Consider the following 21944-nt stretch of genomic DNA (forward strand, 5'->3'; position numbering starts at 1 on the left):
ACGCAGCAGATGGATTGGCGGCGGTTTTCTCCACTGACCGGTCCTGATGAGAGGAGCATAATCTTCAGGTTACAGGGCAGATGCCAGATTATCTCTCGCTACAGAAAAGCACCCCCCTCCTCCTATCTGGAAGAATCAGTGGAAACCTTCCCACAAACGCATCATTCCCTTCATCTCTGAAACTTTGACTCCGATATGTTGATTGATGACATTTTGAAAGGCTTAAGTCTCTTCCACGAGGCAGGTCTGTTTTCCTCAAGCAACAATTCCCTCCGCGTCACAATTGACATTTTGTTTATCACTATGTTTGTGGACTCTCTCAAAGCTGGGAGCCAAGTGACCGCAGAAAAGCCTGCCAGCCCAACCTGGACCACAGACAAACAGCCTATAGACAAACTTAATTAACTCAGAAAATGACCATCCAGCCTCTCCAGAAGGAGTCCTCGGGCAACAATCCTAACACCACAATGACCTGGTATGAATACTGAGCAGAGCTGTCTTCTGCCACATATGCAAATACATGATAGTGCTGCAAAAAAGAAAAAAACAGCATTTTTAATTTGAATTTAACCTTTATACCCTGCTTTTGTTTAACCTCTTCATTTCAAGTCAAAACAAAGAATTTCAAGACTGTTAATGAAAGAAGCAGTGTGGGTCCCAGGGGGATAACAGATTTTAATCTTTTTTTTTTTTTTTAAATAGCACTTTCACACAAAATCTATATTTAGAAAATTTATTTTAACATAAAGATGGCAAATCTGCACACTTTCAACACAGTTTTAAAAATACAAAGGGAGAAGTCGAAGGGGTCCTCACAGGATTTGCCTCCAAGGCCAGGTGATTGTGTCTCACAGTTCCTTACCAGTTATGTGACACAGTAAAGCTAAAATCTAAGAAACTATCACTATAATAGCAAAAAATACAACAATAAGATCAACGTCCAAAGTGTATTATTTCCATCCACTCTCCTCTCATTCAGAGTAACTTGCAGAGTCCTGCTCCCACATCTTTGAGTGCACGTTCAGTATCCAGTGAGGCGTGCACGGCACTCAGCACATTGAGGTGATGACAGTGAAACAGCACAGCCTGGTGGACAGAGATGGAAAAGCAGAGCTAGGCAGGAGGAAACGGCTGAAAGCAGAAGATGAAATCTGAATCTGTGATCATTGGTGTGAAACAAAGAGTCGTAGGCGTCTGCTATTCATCACAGATGTGGAGCATGAAGAGAGAGCGAGTCCCGGTATTTAAATGACTTTGAATGAAATCAGTTACCAAAATAAAAATGACATTTTATTCAAATAACAAAATGAAAGAGAACATTCATGTGAAGGGTGGAAGTGATGGCTCTGTCAAGCCTGTCTCTGACACCAGACACACAAAAAGTAGTTTATATAACACTGGGCAGCCAAATGAGGTGTAAACATTAAAATGAGACAGTATATCTTTTTTTTTTTTTAAAGGCAATGTTTAAATAAAGAATACAAGGACTCCCTGTTGTCCAAACTTTCTTTTGAGAAGGATATAAAAAGAAGAAAAGGTGAAAGTCAGTTATTTAGGTTTTACAGGAGGTTAACGGCACTCCATTGTACACCGATGTGCAGCTGTTAAGTTAAAACAATAAAAAGCACAATAAAGCTAGGTGGATCTCACCATACGTTACTCAGCAGTCGTTCAGCCAAAAAAAAAAAAAGCCCCTGAAGAGAAGTTCAGTAACACACAGCCCTTAAGTGTTCAAAATACACAGTTTTCAGAGTCAGAAAAATATAACACCCACATTCCTGTGTTGAAAAATAGATCATTTGGCCAAAAGGTCACAGTTCAGTGACGACGACTCTTCAGTACAATGAAGCGTGTGGTACAGTAGCTGCCGTGCCTCTGTGCTTCAGTGTATTATATGCACTTACAGGATGAACACACACACATTCACTTCCACTGTGTACATGCAGTGACTTTTTGTTCATGTGCAACTAGTGTGTGTGTGTCCCTGGTGCATGTCCGACACAGTGAGGATACTTTCAGGTTCTGTTTTTATGAATGAGAGTCTCATGGTCACGCTAAATATGTTCACTGAAGTCAGTTGCAGGTTACTTTTCTTTATTGACTTGGTGTTTAAGTAGTTCAGGATTGTCTGAAGAGTGAGGATGCAGGTGAAGAGGAAGAGGAGGTACAGGGAGGACTGTCTAAGATTTAAAACCTTTTATTCTTGCTCTCCAAATTCTACTTGTTTAAAGCTTGTATCCACATCGTCCAGCCTTTTCTTGCACTCCTATTTAATGCTGTGTCTTTTCTTTATCTCATGGTCCTAATTTTTCCCCATCAGAAGACGTTGCTGTTGCACCCGTTGGTGAAGTCGTCCCGCCGCACCCAGATTGCATCGTGGTCCTGGTTCGTGACCCCTTCCACAGCACATTGCTTCAATGGGGCGAGCTTTAAGGAGGAGCTTGCACACTGTGGGACGGAGACACCACAGGATGCAAAAGAGTCAATCGAAGATGAGTCATCTCCATACTTTATCCGGTCGACTTCCTCCTGTATCACACCCTCAACCCGGCGATTCGCGCTGCCCTCTTGGCCCTGTAAGTGCAGTCTATCCATCTCCTTCTCGAGAGCTACTGGTTTGGCTGCTGCAGCTCGGACAGACTTGCAGTACTCGTCATCGTCGCTCAGTATGTCCGTCTCCTTCACCTGTCCCAAATCGATGCCGTCACACTGGTCTTCATAGCAGCCCAGGTTGAACTGCTCCTCCACCCAGCGGTCCGTGTCTTCTCCCTGAGACTTTGTGGGTTGAAGTGGGGCATGCTGGGAAAGCATTGCATTGGAGGAATGATGTCTGGAGGGGTTCGTATCATTGCTGTTGTTGTTGTTGCCATGGAAAACCAGGTCCGTGTCAATGGTAATACGGTTTTTCACCAGCTTCCTGCGGGACAGCGTTCGAGACGGAGCTGATGCTAAGAAGAAAGACACAGGAGAATTACATTACACTGCATTTCATTTTGGTAATATTTACAGAATTATTGGCATCATAGGTTAGATTTTGGTTCATGTTGATGATAAATCATTAAGATCTATATTACCTGCTCTGTTCATACCAGGTCGTGCTCCTTTAAGGGCACACAGGCGTTTCCCACCAAACGGGACATACTGCTGGTTGGGTGGCAGGGATTCAGTCTTAAGAAGCTGGCGGCGTTGTTTCTCCCTCAGGATGGAGTGGACTGCTTTCAAAAAGTCCTTTTTACTATCGGGAGAGCTTTAAATTCAAAGGGTGCAAAAACAAGCACACGCAAGATATTATTGTTACTTTCGTTTCAGCTTACATTTCTTGAACTTCTGTGTAAAAATACAATAAAATACCTGCAGCACAACTGGAAAGTTCGCTCTGGCCTTCCTTCAGATTCTGACCTGGTGTGGACGATTTCACACACAGCTGTGCCTTCAGAGTCTGAAAGAGAGATGAGAGAAGATATCTGACTTACATTAAAGAAAGTATTCCATTAATTTGTTCCATCAGTTGTTTTTCCTTAATATGACAAACCAATCATACTTGAGCTGAATTGTCTGAGGGTGATTTAAAGCCTCCCGAGGACAGAGGCAGGAATGTGTACAGCTTTACCCCTGGGCATTATTCACTCATATTTATAATCACCATCTCTTATGGGATGCTTATAGGACTCTAGAGCCTCCAAAACAACTGTTATTTAATCTAAAGCAATCTTATTTCATCAAATATGCTTTCAAATGCAAATAATCTCTTCTCTTCACATTCAGAATTCCTAATTGTACACATGGTTGTGTGGGATTTCAAGTCATCATTTAAAATACAATAAAAATAAGTTTGCCAGATAAACTGCCAAAACAGTAAAAATGGTTTACTTTTTGGAATTTCTATTACTGGAGTAAAATGCTATTCTTGCAGAGTGACAGTGTGATGAATCTATGTATGTAGGAAACGAATTTGCACAGTAAATCCAAAATATGTGCATAACTTCCCCCAATAAAGAGATTTGTAGATATTTGGATTATCTGAGGGAAAGAGAGCGAGAGAGTGAAAAAATACATTTGCTACAATCTCCATGTTTAAAATGAAACCTACTTGGAAGCGCGCGGACTTGCAGACAGTCCGTTGCGATCATGTGACGAAAACGGAAATGATCTTTGTCGTCGATCACCGAGACTCGATGCGATGCACCCTGAAAAAGAAAAAAAAATAGAGACTGGTTCTAGCCACTGTAGGATAAGGCAGCATAGAAGATGGACGGATGGATGGATGATCCCCTGTAATGCATCAACACAACAGCAGAGAGCACAAGAGTGCAGCAACAGAAGAGGTTGCTCACCAAACCCAACAACCTCCCATTACACTAACATTGAAATTCTACTGCTGGAAGGTATTGAGTTTTTATCTTTACTTATTATTTTAGCAAATTGTCCCATGAAGGACATTTAACCTTTTTATTGTGATCTGAGAGATTCTGAACAAACACAAAATATATCAACAAAAAACGTGCCTCAAAATTGTGTTAAAGATGAAAATCAACATTTTTAAAAAACTGGTAAAGCACTTACTATTTTCTTTCTGTGCTTGGAGCCGCTTTTGTGCACAAATACAACTGCTGTTTTGAACACTAGATGAAGGTGAGAGAGATGGAGAGAAGCTATTAGGAGAACATTTATTCATCACTTCTATCAAAAGGTCTTTTTCATGATCTAATTCAGTGGAACAGTTTCAGACACAATGTCAATGAACACCTATGTATCATGCATTTATGGGAAAAAAATACCCCCTAATAACACATAAAATGCATTAATGCAACAAAAGATAAAAATAGACTGAATATGGCAGCTGTGTGACTCGCATGCAAAGAGCTATCCCTTTTCCATCACCTTGCCAGAAAAAGCCAATAAAATCGTACATATATTTATATCCAAAAGGTGCCAGCGCTCTGTAAAATTTTAAAATGCATATAGGCGCCGCTTGGTGTGTGAACTTTGCCTTTCATTGCATTAATATTTACTAAAGGTAAAAAGTAAAAACTGGTGTAAAGACTCCTTGTGTGAAAATGCTTGACTGCATCCATTTCTTCACCTCCTGAAATAGCCTCGAACTGCACACCAAGCCTCAGAGTTTTATATAGTAAAGTGCTGCGTGCCTGCAACTGTTGGAACACTCTTACAGTATATAGTACAGTATGCAGTGATTCTTTCAGCATTCAGGCAGACAGAAGAAATGCTCTTCAGTTGCTTAGAAAAGTGAAACCGCACATCTACTGCATGTGCTTTGATCAGTGACTGTTCTGTTGCAAGTTAGAGCAACATTGCACAAGAATTTCTCTAAAAAACACATTTGATATAAAATGTGTAAATATTCACAGTGATGAGATTGTCTTGAAAATTAAACAAATGTAGCAGAATTAACAGCAAATTAAGTGTATTTAATCTTATAAATACATGAAAGCCATTTCTATATCTGGTCCGTGTTCCTGTGTAGACACATGAAGCTCTTATAAGCAAAGTGTATATCTTTGTTGAAATTACATTCCGTAGAAGCAGAGAATATCTAATCACAGTTTAATCTGAAAAGAGACATTGAAGCTCACCGAAAGCCGCTAAATCTGGGTCCTTTTTGTTTTTGACCAAAGAGGCTGGAGGGTTGAGCCACACCACTGTTGAGTGCAGTAAAAGATCGCCCATTGAGAGGTCTGCTACCTGAAATGAAGAAAAGTTAAAAGAAATTGTTATAAAAGCTAGTGTCAAATCCAGTACTGATAAAGCTTGAAAAGAAGTGACGTTACCTCTTTCTTCACTGCAGTCTGCTCATTGATGAGCTGATCAAAAACCGCTCCGTATTCCTCATGAAGCTTCTGCATCTCGTTGATGTGACTCGCGACTTTGTTCATGGCGTTCATTGCAACTAAATGGGACAAAGATTCATTCATTTATGACGAAGTACTAAAAACCCCAGCCATGGGAATTCCTTCTATACCCATTCATTATTACGCCAAAAGATCAATTCTATCGATTTAGTAAAAGCGTGACAACACAAACGTTATCAGTTTACCATTGAGGTGGTAGTGCTCTTCACTGTCAGGGTCCGTGAGAGAGTGGAGCTCCCTCAGCAGGAGCGGGTACTTCAGGACCCTCTGAATGGGTTTGATGAGGTACGACTCCAGAGTGGACGAGTGTTGCTGTCTGGGGTTTCTCTCAGCCAGGAAAGCCTTAAAATCTGGGTCTGTCTTAGCTGGAGCAGCAAAGAAAAAAAAACCCCAAAAAACAAGGATTTGAGAATCAGTTTGATTGCAATTTCATACTAGTTAATGCAACAGTTTGTGCTTGTATAATTGGGCAATTACTGTCAGTTATAAGTGGTGGCGAACGAGTAGAAAACTCAAAACGTGTGTGCGAACCACACAGCCACCAAACTGTTCAAAAGACACAACAACAAAAAAAGGTAGAACTGAAATGAGCTCTTAAACACTTCTGAACAGTTCTATAATACATGCTGTCTGTCTGACTCAGGCATGTGTCTCTCTTTGTGTTGACTGAACCCTTTCGCCATATGACTTAAAAAAAAAAGCTTTCTTTTCCACCCAAGCCCTTCAGCTATAACCCACTACTGTTGGAAAGCAGCAATAAATCACAGTCCAACACTGACAGAAGTTTGTAGTGATAGTGCTTCCGATACCTCCTAAGAATGTTTGTTCCTACCTTTTGCCAAGACCTTTGGGACCTTGGTGTGACTGGCACAGAAGGCGCTGTAGATCTTGAAGCGATCGGCGTAATACAGGAAGGAACCACCCAAGGAGAAGAGCACTTTCTGTGAAACCCAGAGGGCCTGTTGTCAATCCAGTGTCATCGCTTTCAACGTGGTTGTGAAACAATAAAGGGCCGTTCATATTCGTAAGAGGTCTCATAATATCGTGTGCTTGCAGAACTCCACTAGCATCATACTCAGTTACAGAACTTAAATTATTCAAGTCAGAGCAAGTTCTGAGCTGCAGCCGCAAGAGGGAGTAACTCTAAAGTGACAGAGAATTACTAGATGACTCAAGAGTAAATAATGCAATGAGGTCAACAGATCTTTACCTTGAATTGTTCCACCCTTTCCAGTCTGTCCAGGTCTGGCACCAGCCGGAGCCCATCCTCCAGGGTCCGGAGAAATTCCACCTGGAACTCCACCATCTCCCCGAGGTTACCGAACAAAACGTCCAGCTGCAACAAGCACGTCCATCATGTTGTCAGTACTACCTTCAGGAGCAAGGCCAGTGTTAAGGGTGTTTCTATGCATATGAAATAGAAAGTACCTCATCTTGTGTAAGGAAGCTCTCTTTCTGCAGAGGTGTTAAGTAGCGCTCTATTAGGAAGCTCAAGTCCTTAAAAAAAGAAGAAGAGAGGAATATGAACAAGTTCAGCCTGTGATCAGTTCAGTTCAAAGAGGAAAGAAGCTGAGTACCAGTGGGTGTCTGTTAACTAAAGAGCTTTTCTGAGAGGAGCCATCGTCACAGACTTTAAATTGGAGGAATAATCTTATTGGTATGGACATAAAAATGTTTTTGAAAAATCACACAGTGGGAAAATGTGCCGGTATCATAATAAAAGACAACTTTTTGATGTTAAGGGCTGTCTTTCATGGAGCTGAACTCACTTTGACGTAAGTCTTCTCCGTCTCCACCAATTCACTTATGACCTTGCGCAGTTTGTCGGCATGGGACAGTTGTCGTTGGGCAGCAGCGCCTCCTGTTGGTGGCAAAGCCGACACTGGGCTTGGGGAGAGGGACGACGAAGAGGACGACGACGAGGATGACATAGGGCAGTCCACGGGATTCATGTCATGGAGACTGCGGCAGAAAGCAGCGACTTGCTCTGTGCTCTGCGCGGAAAGATACAAAGTCATACTTTGTTAATCTACTGAAGTTTTAAAAGGTACATTTAATTTGAATATGCATCACTAATAATATATACAGTTCTTTCTTCTGAACCTGCCATGACAACACACGCAATGCTATAAAAATGATAAAACAAATCAAGCATGACCAGACCTGCCAAACCTAAATGGTGTTATGTAAGTCTAATAGTTAGAAAAAAGAAGAGCGGAGGCCTGCACATCTTCTCACTGCCTACATGTACCAACACAATCAATATTGCTGCGCTTTTGACTCATTAGTCACATATTTCCCGTTGGGCAACGTTGAGTAATGAGGTTCCTCAAATGGCATCGTCGTACATGCCGATGTGAAACGGCGTCTTAAGAAATAAACACTGCAACCCTGAGCCCACACAAGAATATAAATAGTACAAGATCAATACGTTCTTCCCACATCTAACCGTGTCTTTCACCATCTCAAGTCTGCAAAAGTGAACTCAACAATTTCCCAGAAATATATTCCTGTATATGTCAAGACAAATCTAAACTGTACAGAGCAGTTCAGCGCTGCCAGCATTGAGCAACGACAATCTCACGTTTACCACAATAATCTAATGATTTACAGTATGTGATTGCCCGTGACAGGGTGACTCGGCTGCTGCCGCAGAAGCCTTCCTTTGATGGTATTGTTTGTGAGTCTCATCAGGTTTTGACAAGGACTGTATATTCTGTTTGAAATATATAAGGAGTGGGTAGAAATGCACATTCAAACCATCTCTACTCCCCAAGGCTTCGCCATGACAAAATGAACCAGACTTGAACCAGATTTCACTGCGGAAGACAGAATGAGCTTAACCTTCAGCTAACATTAATTAGAAAAGGCACAGACCAAGCCATGGTATTGAAATTCTTTGGTGCACGTCTGGACAAACTATGTGAGCCAAACAGTCATCAAAACTGCTTTAATAAGTAATTGTGCAAGTGTGCCTAACACAAATATCCCTCATCAGTGTGAGACCAGTAAAAGTGTCCATCAAGTGTAATCTGTGATAACACGCCGCACCTGCTCAGACACGTCTACTTGCTGAATTTCACACAGTTGGTCAGCTGAGAAGTGGCTTGTCTTTGCTGATTCCATGGCTTGTCTCCTCTTGAACTGCTGACAAATACAATTTTCCATTGTGGTATTCAAACCCGTTTTGCAAAACTGCTAGAGACTCACACACACAAACACGCACACAGCACTCTGAAATATTGCCCATGCAATCTCCCTCCATGGTTTCGAAATGTCACTCATTTGAGGAGAAATCTACAACATTTATCACGCGATAAACCATCAGTTCTTCATTCAAGTAAAATAAATGATGATACATAAGTATTTCCCCAGCATTAAACTGCATTGTAAGCATCGCTTGGCACAGGACTGTCATGAACACCCAAACAAATATCTGCACTGCAGAAAATCTCCCACTGAGCTGATGTGTAAACTCTCTCACACACACATTATATGTTACAGACTTTTAAATTGTGCCTATAAACTCATTATTGTCTTGAGTATTGAGAGAAAACAGACAATCAGAAACAGTGATTAAGGAAGTAATATTGTTGCTGCATTTATACACACAAACAACTACAGAAATGTGGCTGCCAGTGTTGACACTTATGGGCAAAGTCTTCCCCTTAAAGCCAGATCAAATTTAGGACAGCCAGATGGAGCAGTAACAAGGGATGGCAAACAAAACAGGTTGAACCACCACAAATTCGCTGTCCAATTAATCATGAAAACAAAAAGAAAATGACAAGATTGCAATGATTGATTTTGTGATGTGAAGTAAAGGTTTATCATCAACAATGTCTGTACACTGAGTCCTAACCGACTTACTATAACTGGGAATGATGCAGCTTGTTTTCATTCCAGTAAATATTACAATATTAGGTGAAATCAGAGCATTCAGTTGATGAGACAATGATGTTACAAAAAACATATACATCATAATAGGTTGTTCCCCTGTTAACTGAAGAAAAGCAAGAGCTTAGTGATGCTGGTACCGTACCATGACATAATCGCTGACCCTTGCAGAATCAAATCCACAACACACATGCACTCGCTCGCACATCAGACTGTACGGCTCACCAGCTGCAATACATCATAGACGGATTCGGTCGGAGGTTTGGAATTCCTGCTCCTCCTAAACCCAGACATCCTGGCTGGTCCAACAGGTTTCAATAAACTGTCAGGTGTTCATTTGGCATCCAGGTGACCTCAATTCCTCCACAACACTCGGTGCAAAAAAGTTGTTTGTTTGGTTTTTTTCCCCCCACGATATACGCGGCAGTGCAGATCGTATGGATGTTGAACTTGTCCAAGACAAACTGATTCCAAGTGGAAAAGTAAACAGCTGCTGTTCAACTCTCACTCGGCTGTGCAAAACGCTGCTCCTGGTGAAATTATCACTGCAGATTAACAAATAGGTCATTACACAGACTGAACATAACAGATTGCTATGAACAACAGACCTCTCCTGTCATCTTTATCCTGCAGAGTCTATCCAATCACTTTCTCTTTGAAAATCCCCTGCTTCTGCCTGCTCCCTGTTTCCACACACTCCTCCTTCTCTGCGCTGTTCTTTTTCCCCGTCTCGTGCTCTTCTGTCCAGGTGCTGGCGAGTAGCGGTGCCAGCAGTATGGCAGTGTGGGATACAACATTAAATAATAAGATCAAACATCACATCCTCACGAGAGATGGAAGAAAGAGGAGGGAGGAGGGAATGGGAGGTGACGAAGCAGTGGGTGGTGAGCACAACAGGAAAAGACAACAGACGTCTGCCCTCTCTATCACTCACTCTCACTCAGTCCCTCCTTCATCACCCGCTTAGTAAGACATATATTTGAGATGGATATCAGCACCATTAATTAAACAGTAAAGATCAGGCATTTGACCTCAACCTCGTGTTTGAAAAACTAAATCTTAATGGCAGCAGCAACACTGAGGACCGAGAGAATAACAACCTGATGCACTGGATGTTTACCTACAGGCAATTTAAGAAATTAATTCTACATCAAGGTGCGGCTTGCAGGACCACACCTGCTGAACAGTTGTCACTTCTGGGAAACAAGTGTTGCTCAATACTTCTCAGAGTACAACCTAGCCTTAATTGTGAATGATGTGCAAACTCGAGAGTCTAGATAAGGAACAAAAGCAGCAGCTGATGACTATATATGGGAAGGTTGGGGATTATATTGCCACAGATATGAATGTCTGCATTTTTAAATGTTCCACAACTTTGAAACACCTGTAGTAAAAGCTTTACATTTTACACTAGATACTGTTAAATGTGAGTGAGGCCTACAATGATGCAGACCAAACTTAACTTGATCAAAAATACCCTTTTAGAGTACTTTAACAGTTCGGTGAGGGGAAAAACACTGATATGTACAATCACTGACACACATGCAACATAGAGAATTATAACGTCGGACACAAAAACAATTCCTTAACAAAAATATGAAGAGGTGGAGCTGGAAAATAAATAGAGCATCAATACCTTTTGTCTAGTCAGTCCACCGCAAGTACTTCCTGACCCCATAGACAAGTTTTTAGCCTTTCACTAAATGTACAACATCCGAGATCAACGCTCCAGAGAGAAGAATGAGAGAAAAAGTACAACACGAGGGAGGAGCATGCAGGCAAGCACAAACCTGCTCTCACACCCATCAAACTAAACCACGCACAGTCAGTGAGAAGCGGGATAAAGGGAGATTACATATATCCACATACTTGGCCCACAGAAACACATCGCACACATTAATATGCACTTATGTAACAAACTGTGGCATGCAGAAATGATTCACACGTGAAGGTTAAAAACACATGTGAAGTAATTGCAAGAGAAGGCACTCCTGTCCTTTAGTTGTGTTGACAAACTGAACAGGCATGTACTTGTCAATGACAGTGAATGGAGGGTGGGCAAAGGAGTGGAAGGGAAGGGAGGATGTGTCTTAAAGTTCAGTTTCATTTGAAATCAGAAAAAAGAAAAAAGAAAAAAAAACATGCAAATCCAGTAATCCCCACACGGAATGATGGGATATACAAGGAGAGACTTTAATCATTTAATCTGAAGTGAAAGGGTGATTATGTGATGACACAAGTCTTCACAGATTTTTGCGAGAATGTTTAAACTTTAAAGCAGAGGATTTGTAGTCGGCGAACTTGTTCCTCAAGCTTAAAGTTAGAAGGATGAAGTGAGTGGAGGGAGCAGGAGGAAGGAAGTTTGCACATGAACTGGTTTAGATGTTTAACAAATAAGTAATTGAGTACTGAAATATTCTAATAAGCACTTAAAATAGTGAATTGTGCTTGTGTGCACATTTGTGAATGTTATTATTGCAGGCGTCAAGAGTCACCAAAGGACTCCCTCTAGTGGAAGAACTCTAAAATTGCAGTCACATTTGACAAAGGATTGATTGGAGGACAGTGAATGAACCTTGAAATGTAATATGTAAGATATTCCTAAAAAAAAACACGTTTGGACATGTGCATCATGCACCTACAAGTAGTGCAAATGAAAACATGTCCACTTGTTAAGATATTCACAATACTTCCCATGAGTCATATATATTGGGCTTATTCAAAAGTCTGCAGCTCCATCTTTTCATAAACAAATGTTTCCAATTTAGATAATTTTGAAACGCAGGACTTGTAATTGTAAATGTAATTCTCATCAGCAGACTTTATTATAAATAAATTGCACATTAGAGTGTTTGCTCAGTCTGTCTTCAAAGTCTTGAATTGCCCTTCAATTACCCTCTGGGGTTGAAATCTCGATATTAATGAGTGCTCTATAAAGGGACAGGACTTGGAAATGAAAGGACAATTAACTGAAAAGCAGTTTCGTATATACAACATATAGATGTTATATTAGTTGGCAACGAAATTACAAACAGAATAAATAAGCACGACATACAGCGTGAGGACTTAATCAAAAATAAACTCCAGTGAACACTGCCCCACCTTCCAAACACTGAATAATGTATTTTCCATTTCAAATGCCCCTGAGCCTCACTGATAGACATTTGTAAATCAAAACCAGCACTTGTCAGTAAATCGGGCGACACCTTGGAGAACACTGGCAATCATCGTCATCTCTATTATTGCCATTATCCCAGGCAATTGCTGTTTTATTCTCCTGTTGGTTTATCATTTTGGGGAGGTGGGTCTGAGCTTTGTCTAAAATAATGAACACTCCCCATTTCCTCCGGCTAGCTAGACACTCATTTATCTCCACTAAATGATGTGAAACACTGTGGAGAATGAAGTAATTAGAATGTGGGGATAATTAAAATTGTCCCACTTTGCCTCTTTTTCCTCACTCTTCTGCCACCATGCGATTGCAGGCAGTGAGTGAAATGAGGTAAGACAAAATCGTCAGCACTAAGAAGGTTTTCCAATGAGGGGAGCGGAGTAACAAAAGAGACAACAAAAACTTGTCAAATGAGCACAATGATACGACGCTGGTAGTTCCCATGAATTGTGGAGTTTGGATAATCGCTGTTTAGAAAGGAAGTATCCAAGTCTTCAGGCTGAGGTCGGGTCTCGCATCCTGCTGGAGAGCAAAGGGAACAAGCTGTTCGAGAACCAGAAAACAGCCTTGTGTTGTTTATGAAGATGAACAGCGGGGGGTTAGTCAGGAGGAGGGTGGAAAAAGGGACTGGAGATCTGAAGGAAACTGGAAGGACAGGAGGAAAGGAAGGGCATTCAAAACACAATCACGACGGATAAGGAGACGGGATGATCACAGGGGACAGACGGGGAGAAAATGAATAGAAGAGCTGTCATGTCTGACAAGACGTGGTCACTATTGTTTGACCCCAAATATGTGGTAATAAATCAAGTAGCAGGGAAAACACGAGCAGAAGATGTAAATTAAGACATGATTCAAGATGGCACACATTAGACTGGAGCGGGTGGGGGAGGGGGGGTAAACTGAAAGGTGAGATGAAGATCATCGCCTCCAATAGATTCATTACACTGTTGATTTACAATTTCTTTTCTCATAATTTCTTTTATAGAAAGTGGAACAAGAGGTGTTTATCAATGCTAAGACCGATGGACGCTAATCTGCAGACCACCTCTTTACCCTTAAAAGGGAATGTTTGCATCAGGTCAAAGTTTCAGCATCACTGTCCTCATGAATGGCAAAAGCTGTACAATGACTTCAGATGGATTTTGATGAATGGAAGCAAACATCTTCAGTGTATCACATAAATTAGCAGCTCCACAAGTTAAATCCATGAAATTTGACATCAGAGATTGTGAGAGTTGAGTAACAAAGCCATTACTTTCTCTCCATTATTTTAACAGGTCATTTTTATGAGTCTGTAAAAATTTGTTTCTGAACTTTTTTGTATGTTTTTAACTGGAGGTTTGCACCTCGTGATGCATCCTTAAGGGTTTGGTCATAACGTCTTTTCTTGATCCTTGAAAAAGAACCGACAATATAGAGCAGACAATATAGAGATGATTTTCCCCGTTCAACATGGAAATGACTTCCCAATCCCCTACCACATGACTTGTGCCATTTTCCTGTGTGAACCAGTTTTATAATAAACTTTAGTTTTAACCCAAATATTTGTTTCAATAGGAGTTTTTTTTTTTCATTTTTGGAGAGCTCGTTGTTTCACTTGTGATCCAAACATATAAAACCTCTTCATAAAATCTTAACCACAACAATTAAAACCACACACTTCAGAAAGTGTTACATAAAGATCGCATGCTGCTTTTTGTGCTTTCTCCTGTTTCACTTGTTTGAGCAGATCTGAATTGATTTCTCACAGCATGTACTGACACATTAGGCTGAAAATAGCGAAGGCCTTTAAATGTCATTTCCGAACTTTTCCAACATTCGAAGGGTTTTGTCAAGTTTCACAACCAACCGAATCTTCGAGTGCACCAAATGAAACCGGAGCAGGCCTTCCTTCTCTTCCTGATGGCCCGCTCTGTCGCTTTTTCTCTCATCTTCTCATACTTTGCTTCCAACCACCGATGACACATTGGAGTCAAAGAACCACGGCTGTCCGAGAGGACCCCGTCTAGACTGGAGCCGGCTCTGACCTCACCCCTTAGTGCTCTCTGAAGAGAGAAGCTCACTGACACATATACAAGAGAGAACACAGCGCTGCCTTGTCCCTATCCTCATCCTTAGCTCACATCTACGCCATCAACTGAGGTACCACGAAAAAAATGTTTCCGGTGGTTACAGCTATCAGAGTTTGCCGTGGTAATGGAAGCGACAACCGTGTCCAACTGAGCGAGGATGGCACTCGGCCTCTCCCAGTGATCACTGTACCGACCCTGATCAGACCAGACATAATCTTAATTAGAAAGTAATGCCGCTCGCTCGCTCGCTCGCTCGCTCACTCACTCTCTCACCTGCCTGTCTCCATCTCCGTGCTCCTGACCGCACATGTACACAAACACACACACACACCCAATACATACTGTACACAGACAAAAGGTTTGCTACTGAACACATAGCTGTCTTTAATTAAAAATGGAGACAGAACTAAATAATAAATCTGGTTTTTTATGAGAATATAGGCAAGTTAAATCACTTCAATATTAATCTGTTGAAACTTTGCAGATTAACTGGAATCTGGAAAATACAAATCGTATGTTAAAGTGATCAAATATAGTGGTCATCTTTTAATAAAACAAAGTGTTGAAGTTCGCTGCTGACCCCATCAGGCAAAGAGATGACAATGCAACAAATAGAAGTTCATCATTTGCACAACCAGACTGTTGATCCTGTGATCTTCTTCATCTTTGTGTGTGTTTATCTGAGTGCGTATCCACATCAGAGGTTTGTCTACCTTCTGTCCAGCTGCTGCGAAGGTTTTTTCTTCCTGATTGTCTCCAGGACTCTGCAGGGTCCGGTGATGTCTCTCCTCCAGACTTTCATCCGGACTCTCCAGTGTCAAACCAGACGCCTCATCCAGGATGTCCTCTACAAACAGAGACAAACAGATATTGTTTGATGTGTGGCGGTCAGGTTGAGCCTCTTTGTAAAATCCACAAGCCTCCAACTCCTTTGATTCTGTTTTTGACTTTCTGGATTCATGCACAGTCGGAGCAATCGGCAAATCAGCATTTCTGCTCCCCGTGAACGCTGCTTCTCTCACCCTCCGTGACAATAAATCTAATTTCAGAGCATCGTCTTTTTGAGCAGTAAAACCACATCTCTAATGGAGTATGGTTCTACAGTCACTTTATTTTCAATCTATATGCAGGAGAAATGTCCAATTAAAAGTGTCCTCTTTTGAATAACTTGTGTACACCCATCTCCTCTTCAGCATGACATCATCTCTAACCTCCATCTGGCTACAAAATTATCTTACTTTCAGTCTGACCCTCTGCATATGGCATATCCTCTACAATGACAGTCCCACACCGCTGAAGGATTCTTATTAATATTCATACTGTTCAGAGTCCCTGTATAAACAATGCCAGCTTGTCAGCCTGTGTGTTGCGAGCTCCAGTTCATAAGGAATACAAATTGTGCCCTTGCACACATAGAAAGAGCAGGTCAGAGGAAGGCTGCGGGCTGCCTGCAGGTTAACTATCAGAAAGCATCCGAGCATAATTAGCAGCTCAAACTATTCACCCGCTGTTTAGAAAAAGAACACTCAACTCTCCATAGTATTGCTTTCTGTCAGCTCACAAAGTTGAGGGTTGAGCAAACGCGTGATCATGAAAGAAGAAAAATTATGTCGGACAAAAACATTAAAAAGATTTCAGCAGCCAAGAAATGAGAAATATCAACAGAGTAGTCTGATTGATTTTGAGCTGATCGATAGAAACACCTGTTACATAACAGAGCGTGCACTGGTTGCTCTTAGCCAGGTCAATTCATCCAAAGCATGTCTTATTGGGATGCTCAGATTTTTTTTTAAAGGCCATTGACAACTCAAAATATCTCATTATGTTTTCCGAGAGGACACGGCATGTCATCACCTTGTATTGTAGTATTCATTGCTTTGGTCACAAACAATACCACCAACAATTCAACATATCCACAGCTCTGGAGGCCTTACCTTGGCTCTGAGAGAATATGTCTGTGGTGTGGTCCTGGTCGCCATCAGCCCGCCGGGGTGGAACGGAGCAAAGCAATAGAGGATCCAGTTGGGGCAGCGTGCTCAGGCTCAAGGTCAGCGATTGGTTGACAAATGCAGTCCTCATATCATCCATTTGAAGAGCAGATGCAGGTTTACCATTGAGTAACAGAATCTCATCCCCAACTTTCAATCCTGACAACAAACAGAAAAACAAAAGTGAAACTTCTCCCATGAGGTGTTGAGAAACAGCTTGTCCTTAAGAGGTATAATAATGTTTGCAGAAGAACAATGGAATATGCCGAATGTATAACACAAACAAGACAGCATCCAACATATTTTTCCCTGTGAATCACCGACTCAATAGTGCTAATGTGCACAAATGATCTAAACAAACAAAACTTCTGCAGCATACATCACAACAGCAGCTTGGTAACTCATCAGACATGTTGGGACTCTAATGTGTTCTCGTACATTATGAATACATCCTGCATGCTCGCTGGAGGCAAGCACTGATCTAACAAGACTGGATGGATTTCAGAGGGAGTGTGCAAAGCCTGTCTATTCATGTTCTATCAGGATGTATACGCTCTTTATGGTTACATATCAGTGAACCAAACTGCAGACTCCTCACTCACATCAGTCCTTCTCATGTGACCCCTCCCCTCAGCCACCTGTGCCAGGCTGCATTAATTGAGAATCAGCACTCAATAAGCCGACCAGTTAGCAGCCAGGCTCACAGATGAACCTGATTGGCTGTGACAGCTGTTTAAGGGCTCGAACAGTGAGTAACACAAAGGGTCTTAAGTCCTGTGAAGACATTAATGTGCTTTTCCTTTAACATCAATTTATTAAACCCTGATTGTGATAGAGACATCAGAAGCTGTGAAGTGACTTTAATAAATTGCTGAATGCCAAAGACACACACACACACACACACACACACACACACACACACACACACACATGCGTGTGCACAGTTTCATATATATAGATGTACAATGCACACATTTAGCCGTAAGTTATGACCTAGTTGTCTGAGATGTGAAATGTCAGCTGTAGCGAAGCCTTTATTGGACGGAGAGAGAGGACCCCTCTGGCCATACACTACTCTGTGTGTCTCTGTGGGGGGGAGGAAAAGGGACAGGAATTACAGTGAGAGACAAAAAAAAAACCCTTTGGGGCTCCTTGTCCAGTGTTGGCCTGGTTTCTGTGTAATACCCTGCAGAAACTGAAGCGAGATCTCTTTCATTTCCCATTCATTCTCCTCATTCTTTAACAAATCACAGGCGTGCACAGACTGGCTCATCACAGCGTGCATGCAGGCTGGCTGCAGCAGTGTCTGACACACTTAATGCCGTGATTCAGCAAAGAACATTCTAATATGGCAAAAAGACCAATTGTGCTATCTGGATGCCACAAGCCTTTTCCATCTCTGCTGGCCTATAGAGACGGATAGTGTGTACAGCTGTGTCCCCTGGCTGCTGGCAGGCTGCTAAGCTAGCAGTTTTTAGATTACTAATGCACTGGAGGGCACAATCTCACACTTGAGTAACCTTGGACTGACCCTGGGGCATGTTATTTTCTATACATTATTGTTGTATCTACACCGCGGCCTTGTGTCTCTCAACCCCATTAGGTCTTCCTGCCGTGGTTAAAAGATAGGAGGCAGTAAATGGGGGGTTGATCCCAGGGCCCAGCTCCTCAAAGGGGACAAAGACATTCAGATTTTTTCGCTCAAGAAGGAAAGGAAGGCACCATATCCACAGATCTGTTGGCGCTTGCAGCTTTTTCTTTTCTTATGGAATAGGCTAAATGTCTTGGGTGTCCCTCCATGTCCCTTACTGTTAGCAGGGAGAGGCTTCAGCAGACGCCGGATGACCCTACTCTAGATGAAGTGGAAATAAAAGATGAATGGATGGGTGAATTGATGGGTCAAAGTAAGAGCATTATGCTTTCAGAATTAACAAAGACATTATCTGGTGAGCAAATTTGAAGGATAAACAAGAGACTTGGCAATTTTTTTACATTTGCTTTGATGGAAACTAAATATATTCTTAATAAATACCTATAAAATACTGCATTGTTGTTATGAGTCTGCAGGTTTCAGTCCTTCGTTTGACTACACCTTTCGTGACAGGATGTGCACATTCTTTTCATTCCTTGTCATCTTTCACTTGTCATGAGCCACCACACTTTATAACCAAACAAATAAATTCAGCGACAGTCTGAAGGCTCAGTGGTTATTGCTCTGCAGTCACATAAAGCGTCACTGACAAGATGTCACGTCAAACCAGGCATGCTTCAGGTGTTTTGGTACTGAGGCTATAATGTCATTTTAAGTGAGAAATATGCACTCACAATTCACACACACTTTATATAACCTCTGTTGTTACTGCACTCACCGTCAGACACAGTACTCATACTACCGTAGTTTTGTTTTCTTTGTTTTTTTGGTCTCCTGTTTCCGGAATATAAGCTCTAAGGACATAAATAGTTTGCAACACACACACACACACACACACACACACACACACACACACACACACACACACACACACACACACACACACACACACACACACACACACACACACACACACACTTTCTTTGTTAATTAAAAAGAAATCTGTACCTTTCGCTGAAGCCAGTCCTCCTCCTTTCACTTCAGTAATATGGAGCTGTTGTACGCCCTCCTCATCTATGACTGCCACAGAAAACCCTACAGAGAAAGATAATTAGACACACCGAGATTCAATCCTTCATTTTTTCTTGTCCTCCTTAAAATATCTCTTTGACAGTCTGCACTACTGCAGCAAAACTACACAGCGATTAAATCCTCTTAATACCACACAGACTCACACAGGGTCGCCCCCTCTTAGTCATTAACAAAGCATGACTCAGTAAAGTCCATTACAAAATCAATTTGATACAGAATTTAAGAGTGTGCCAGAGAAATTAGGGCTATTGTGGGAGACAGGCATACCATATCCAATGGCGCTGGACTCGGTTTTGTCAAACAAGATCACCTTGGTGGCTTTGGGGCAAATCTCGATCTCTTTGTAGAGCTATAAACACAAAAACATATATTTAATGGGCAAGACAATGGAAGAGGAGCAATGTTGTTGGATGGATGAGGTCAAGGTCCTGCCATCACTCTTGATAAAGAAGAAATCGTCTCATGTTTAATTCTGGCTACTTAGCGGCGCAATTGGATGTGAAGGCTGTAGGGTCAGAATCCAGGTCGAGTCTGTGAAGTGAGTGGGTGCTCAGAAAAAGCTTTGACCTTACAGCGGACAAGACCAGAGACACAGCTGTGTATGAAGCCACAGACAGGAACACAAGTCTGCAGTGTATAATAGCCTGCACTGAGAAGACATAATAATGTAATATCATAGACTGGAGGATGAAACAGGGTGAAATGAGTCACTGATCAAAGCAGGAAGATAAAAGTGCTCTTGAGGAAAAGAGCGAGTTATACAATGATTCTGCTGTGAGAAAGATTTCAGTGTATCACCTACAAAGCACAGTCTCAAAGAGAATTCATTTTGCAGTTCACACCGGTTGAATAATGTAAGGGTGAGTGCTTTTTTTCTTTTTTCAATTAGTATGATTGTTTATATGAATAATGAGAAAAGTCCAAAGGCACACACACACACACACACACACACACACACACACACACACACACACACACACACACACACACACACACACACACAAACGCTCATACGAGTAGCGTTCACAATGCACTCAGAATACTATTTTACATAATTTATAGCATATGCAGCAGTGCGTCGTTTGCAACTAGGGAATTTTTGTATGCATTAAAAATCAAAACAGCAACCAAGTCATAAAACATGCACTAGCTTGCACCTCTATCTGCCGATAAAGAAACAAATATTAATTAATAATAAGGTTAGGACCCAAAATCCAAATGGGACCTGCTGAGACGGCAACATTAAAAGAACTGAAAACACTGAGCGACACAATTCATGACTTTGTTTGATAAGCTGGTTCACACCAATAATCTTCCTCCCAAAGTCATATGTTATAGTGTCAAAATGAATTTCTCACCAGATCAGAAATGTCCTCTTCAAATTTGGGTACGTAGAAGAGAGTTTGATTTTCAACACACACTTTCAATCGCAGGTAATGGCAGGAAGGATCGATGTTATGTGTCTGGAGGCAAAGAGAAATTATGAAAACTTGATTAAAAAAAATGAAACAAGCATCTTTACATCTGTGATCTTACTTATCTTGTGCTCCCTCTATGTTTGTAGAAATACTCAAACTGGGTAAAAACAATAAAATATTCCCTTCATCACAGTCTATAACTCACAGGATCGCCTGACCGAAGGACTCGCATATATATGAGCTCAATCATTTACTATTCTATGCATATCTCCATGTATGTCACACACAGCACTATGAATTAGATGCTCCAATTCCCTGTGACATGCTCGTGGCATACATCTACAGAAATGCCCTGCTCTACACATGTGCTTCAGCAGATCCCTAAGTGGAATGGAGACGTATCATTAGCCATCACTACTGTAAATGTATCTTTGGCTGGAACCAAATATGTACGAGAGATGATGTGCAAAGCCAATTTGCAATACTGTGTATTGACAGTCTGTAATGTAAAGTATGAAAATATTTTGTGGCACTGTCAGTATCACACATGATATCCACAGTAGCGTCTTTCCTTCCAAAAAGCAGGAGAATATGTTGGCTCTCACATGTTTTCAGATTTGCATATGAACCTCTCATTACCTGCTTCTCATGATCCATGTTGTTTAACAACAACTTCTTAAAAAAAACAAAAAAAATAACTTGTTTACATGTTTTCCTGTCTTTAGTGTGAACAAACAATAAAAAAGTAAGATTTTATTATTTTTATGTAACTACTCATGTATTTGACAAAGATGTTAAAAAAAATATTTGCAATATTAGCAGTTTTATTAACAATCACAAT

General features: G+C 41.3%; 1 protein-coding gene across 1 annotated transcript in view; it reads right to left on the minus strand.

Moving 5' to 3' along the window:
• Positions 1–656: 656 nt before the first annotated feature.
• Positions 657–21944, minus strand: part of LOC308121803 (rho guanine nucleotide exchange factor TIAM1-like) — a 52550-nt gene continuing 31262 nt past the window's right edge. Inside the window, exons 13-29 of the mRNA XM_080483316.1 lie at positions 21044–21148; positions 19953–20034; positions 19602–19688; positions 16949–17161; positions 15728–15861; positions 7640–7864; positions 7299–7367; positions 7081–7206; positions 6703–6811; positions 6056–6235; positions 5790–5908; positions 5595–5703; positions 4564–4622; positions 4091–4187; positions 3352–3439; positions 3075–3247; positions 657–2948 (exon numbers count right to left, since the gene is read on the minus strand). Of these exons, the coding sequence (XP_080339442.1) occupies positions 2317–2948; positions 3075–3247; positions 3352–3439; positions 4091–4187; positions 4564–4622; positions 5595–5703; positions 5790–5908; positions 6056–6235; positions 6703–6811; positions 7081–7206; positions 7299–7367; positions 7640–7864; positions 15728–15861; positions 16949–17161; positions 19602–19688; positions 19953–20034; positions 21044–21148 (2607 nt within the window). The 3' untranslated portion in view covers positions 657–2316. The remainder of the gene's footprint in view (positions 2949–3074; positions 3248–3351; positions 3440–4090; positions 4188–4563; positions 4623–5594; positions 5704–5789; positions 5909–6055; positions 6236–6702; positions 6812–7080; positions 7207–7298; positions 7368–7639; positions 7865–15727; positions 15862–16948; positions 17162–19601; positions 19689–19952; positions 20035–21043; positions 21149–21944) is intronic.

The sequence above is a fragment of the Lipophrys pholis genome (assembly GCF_963383615.2).
Source record: "Lipophrys pholis genome assembly, chromosome: 16".
NCBI lineage: Eukaryota > Metazoa > Chordata > Actinopteri > Blenniiformes > Blenniidae > Lipophrys > Lipophrys pholis.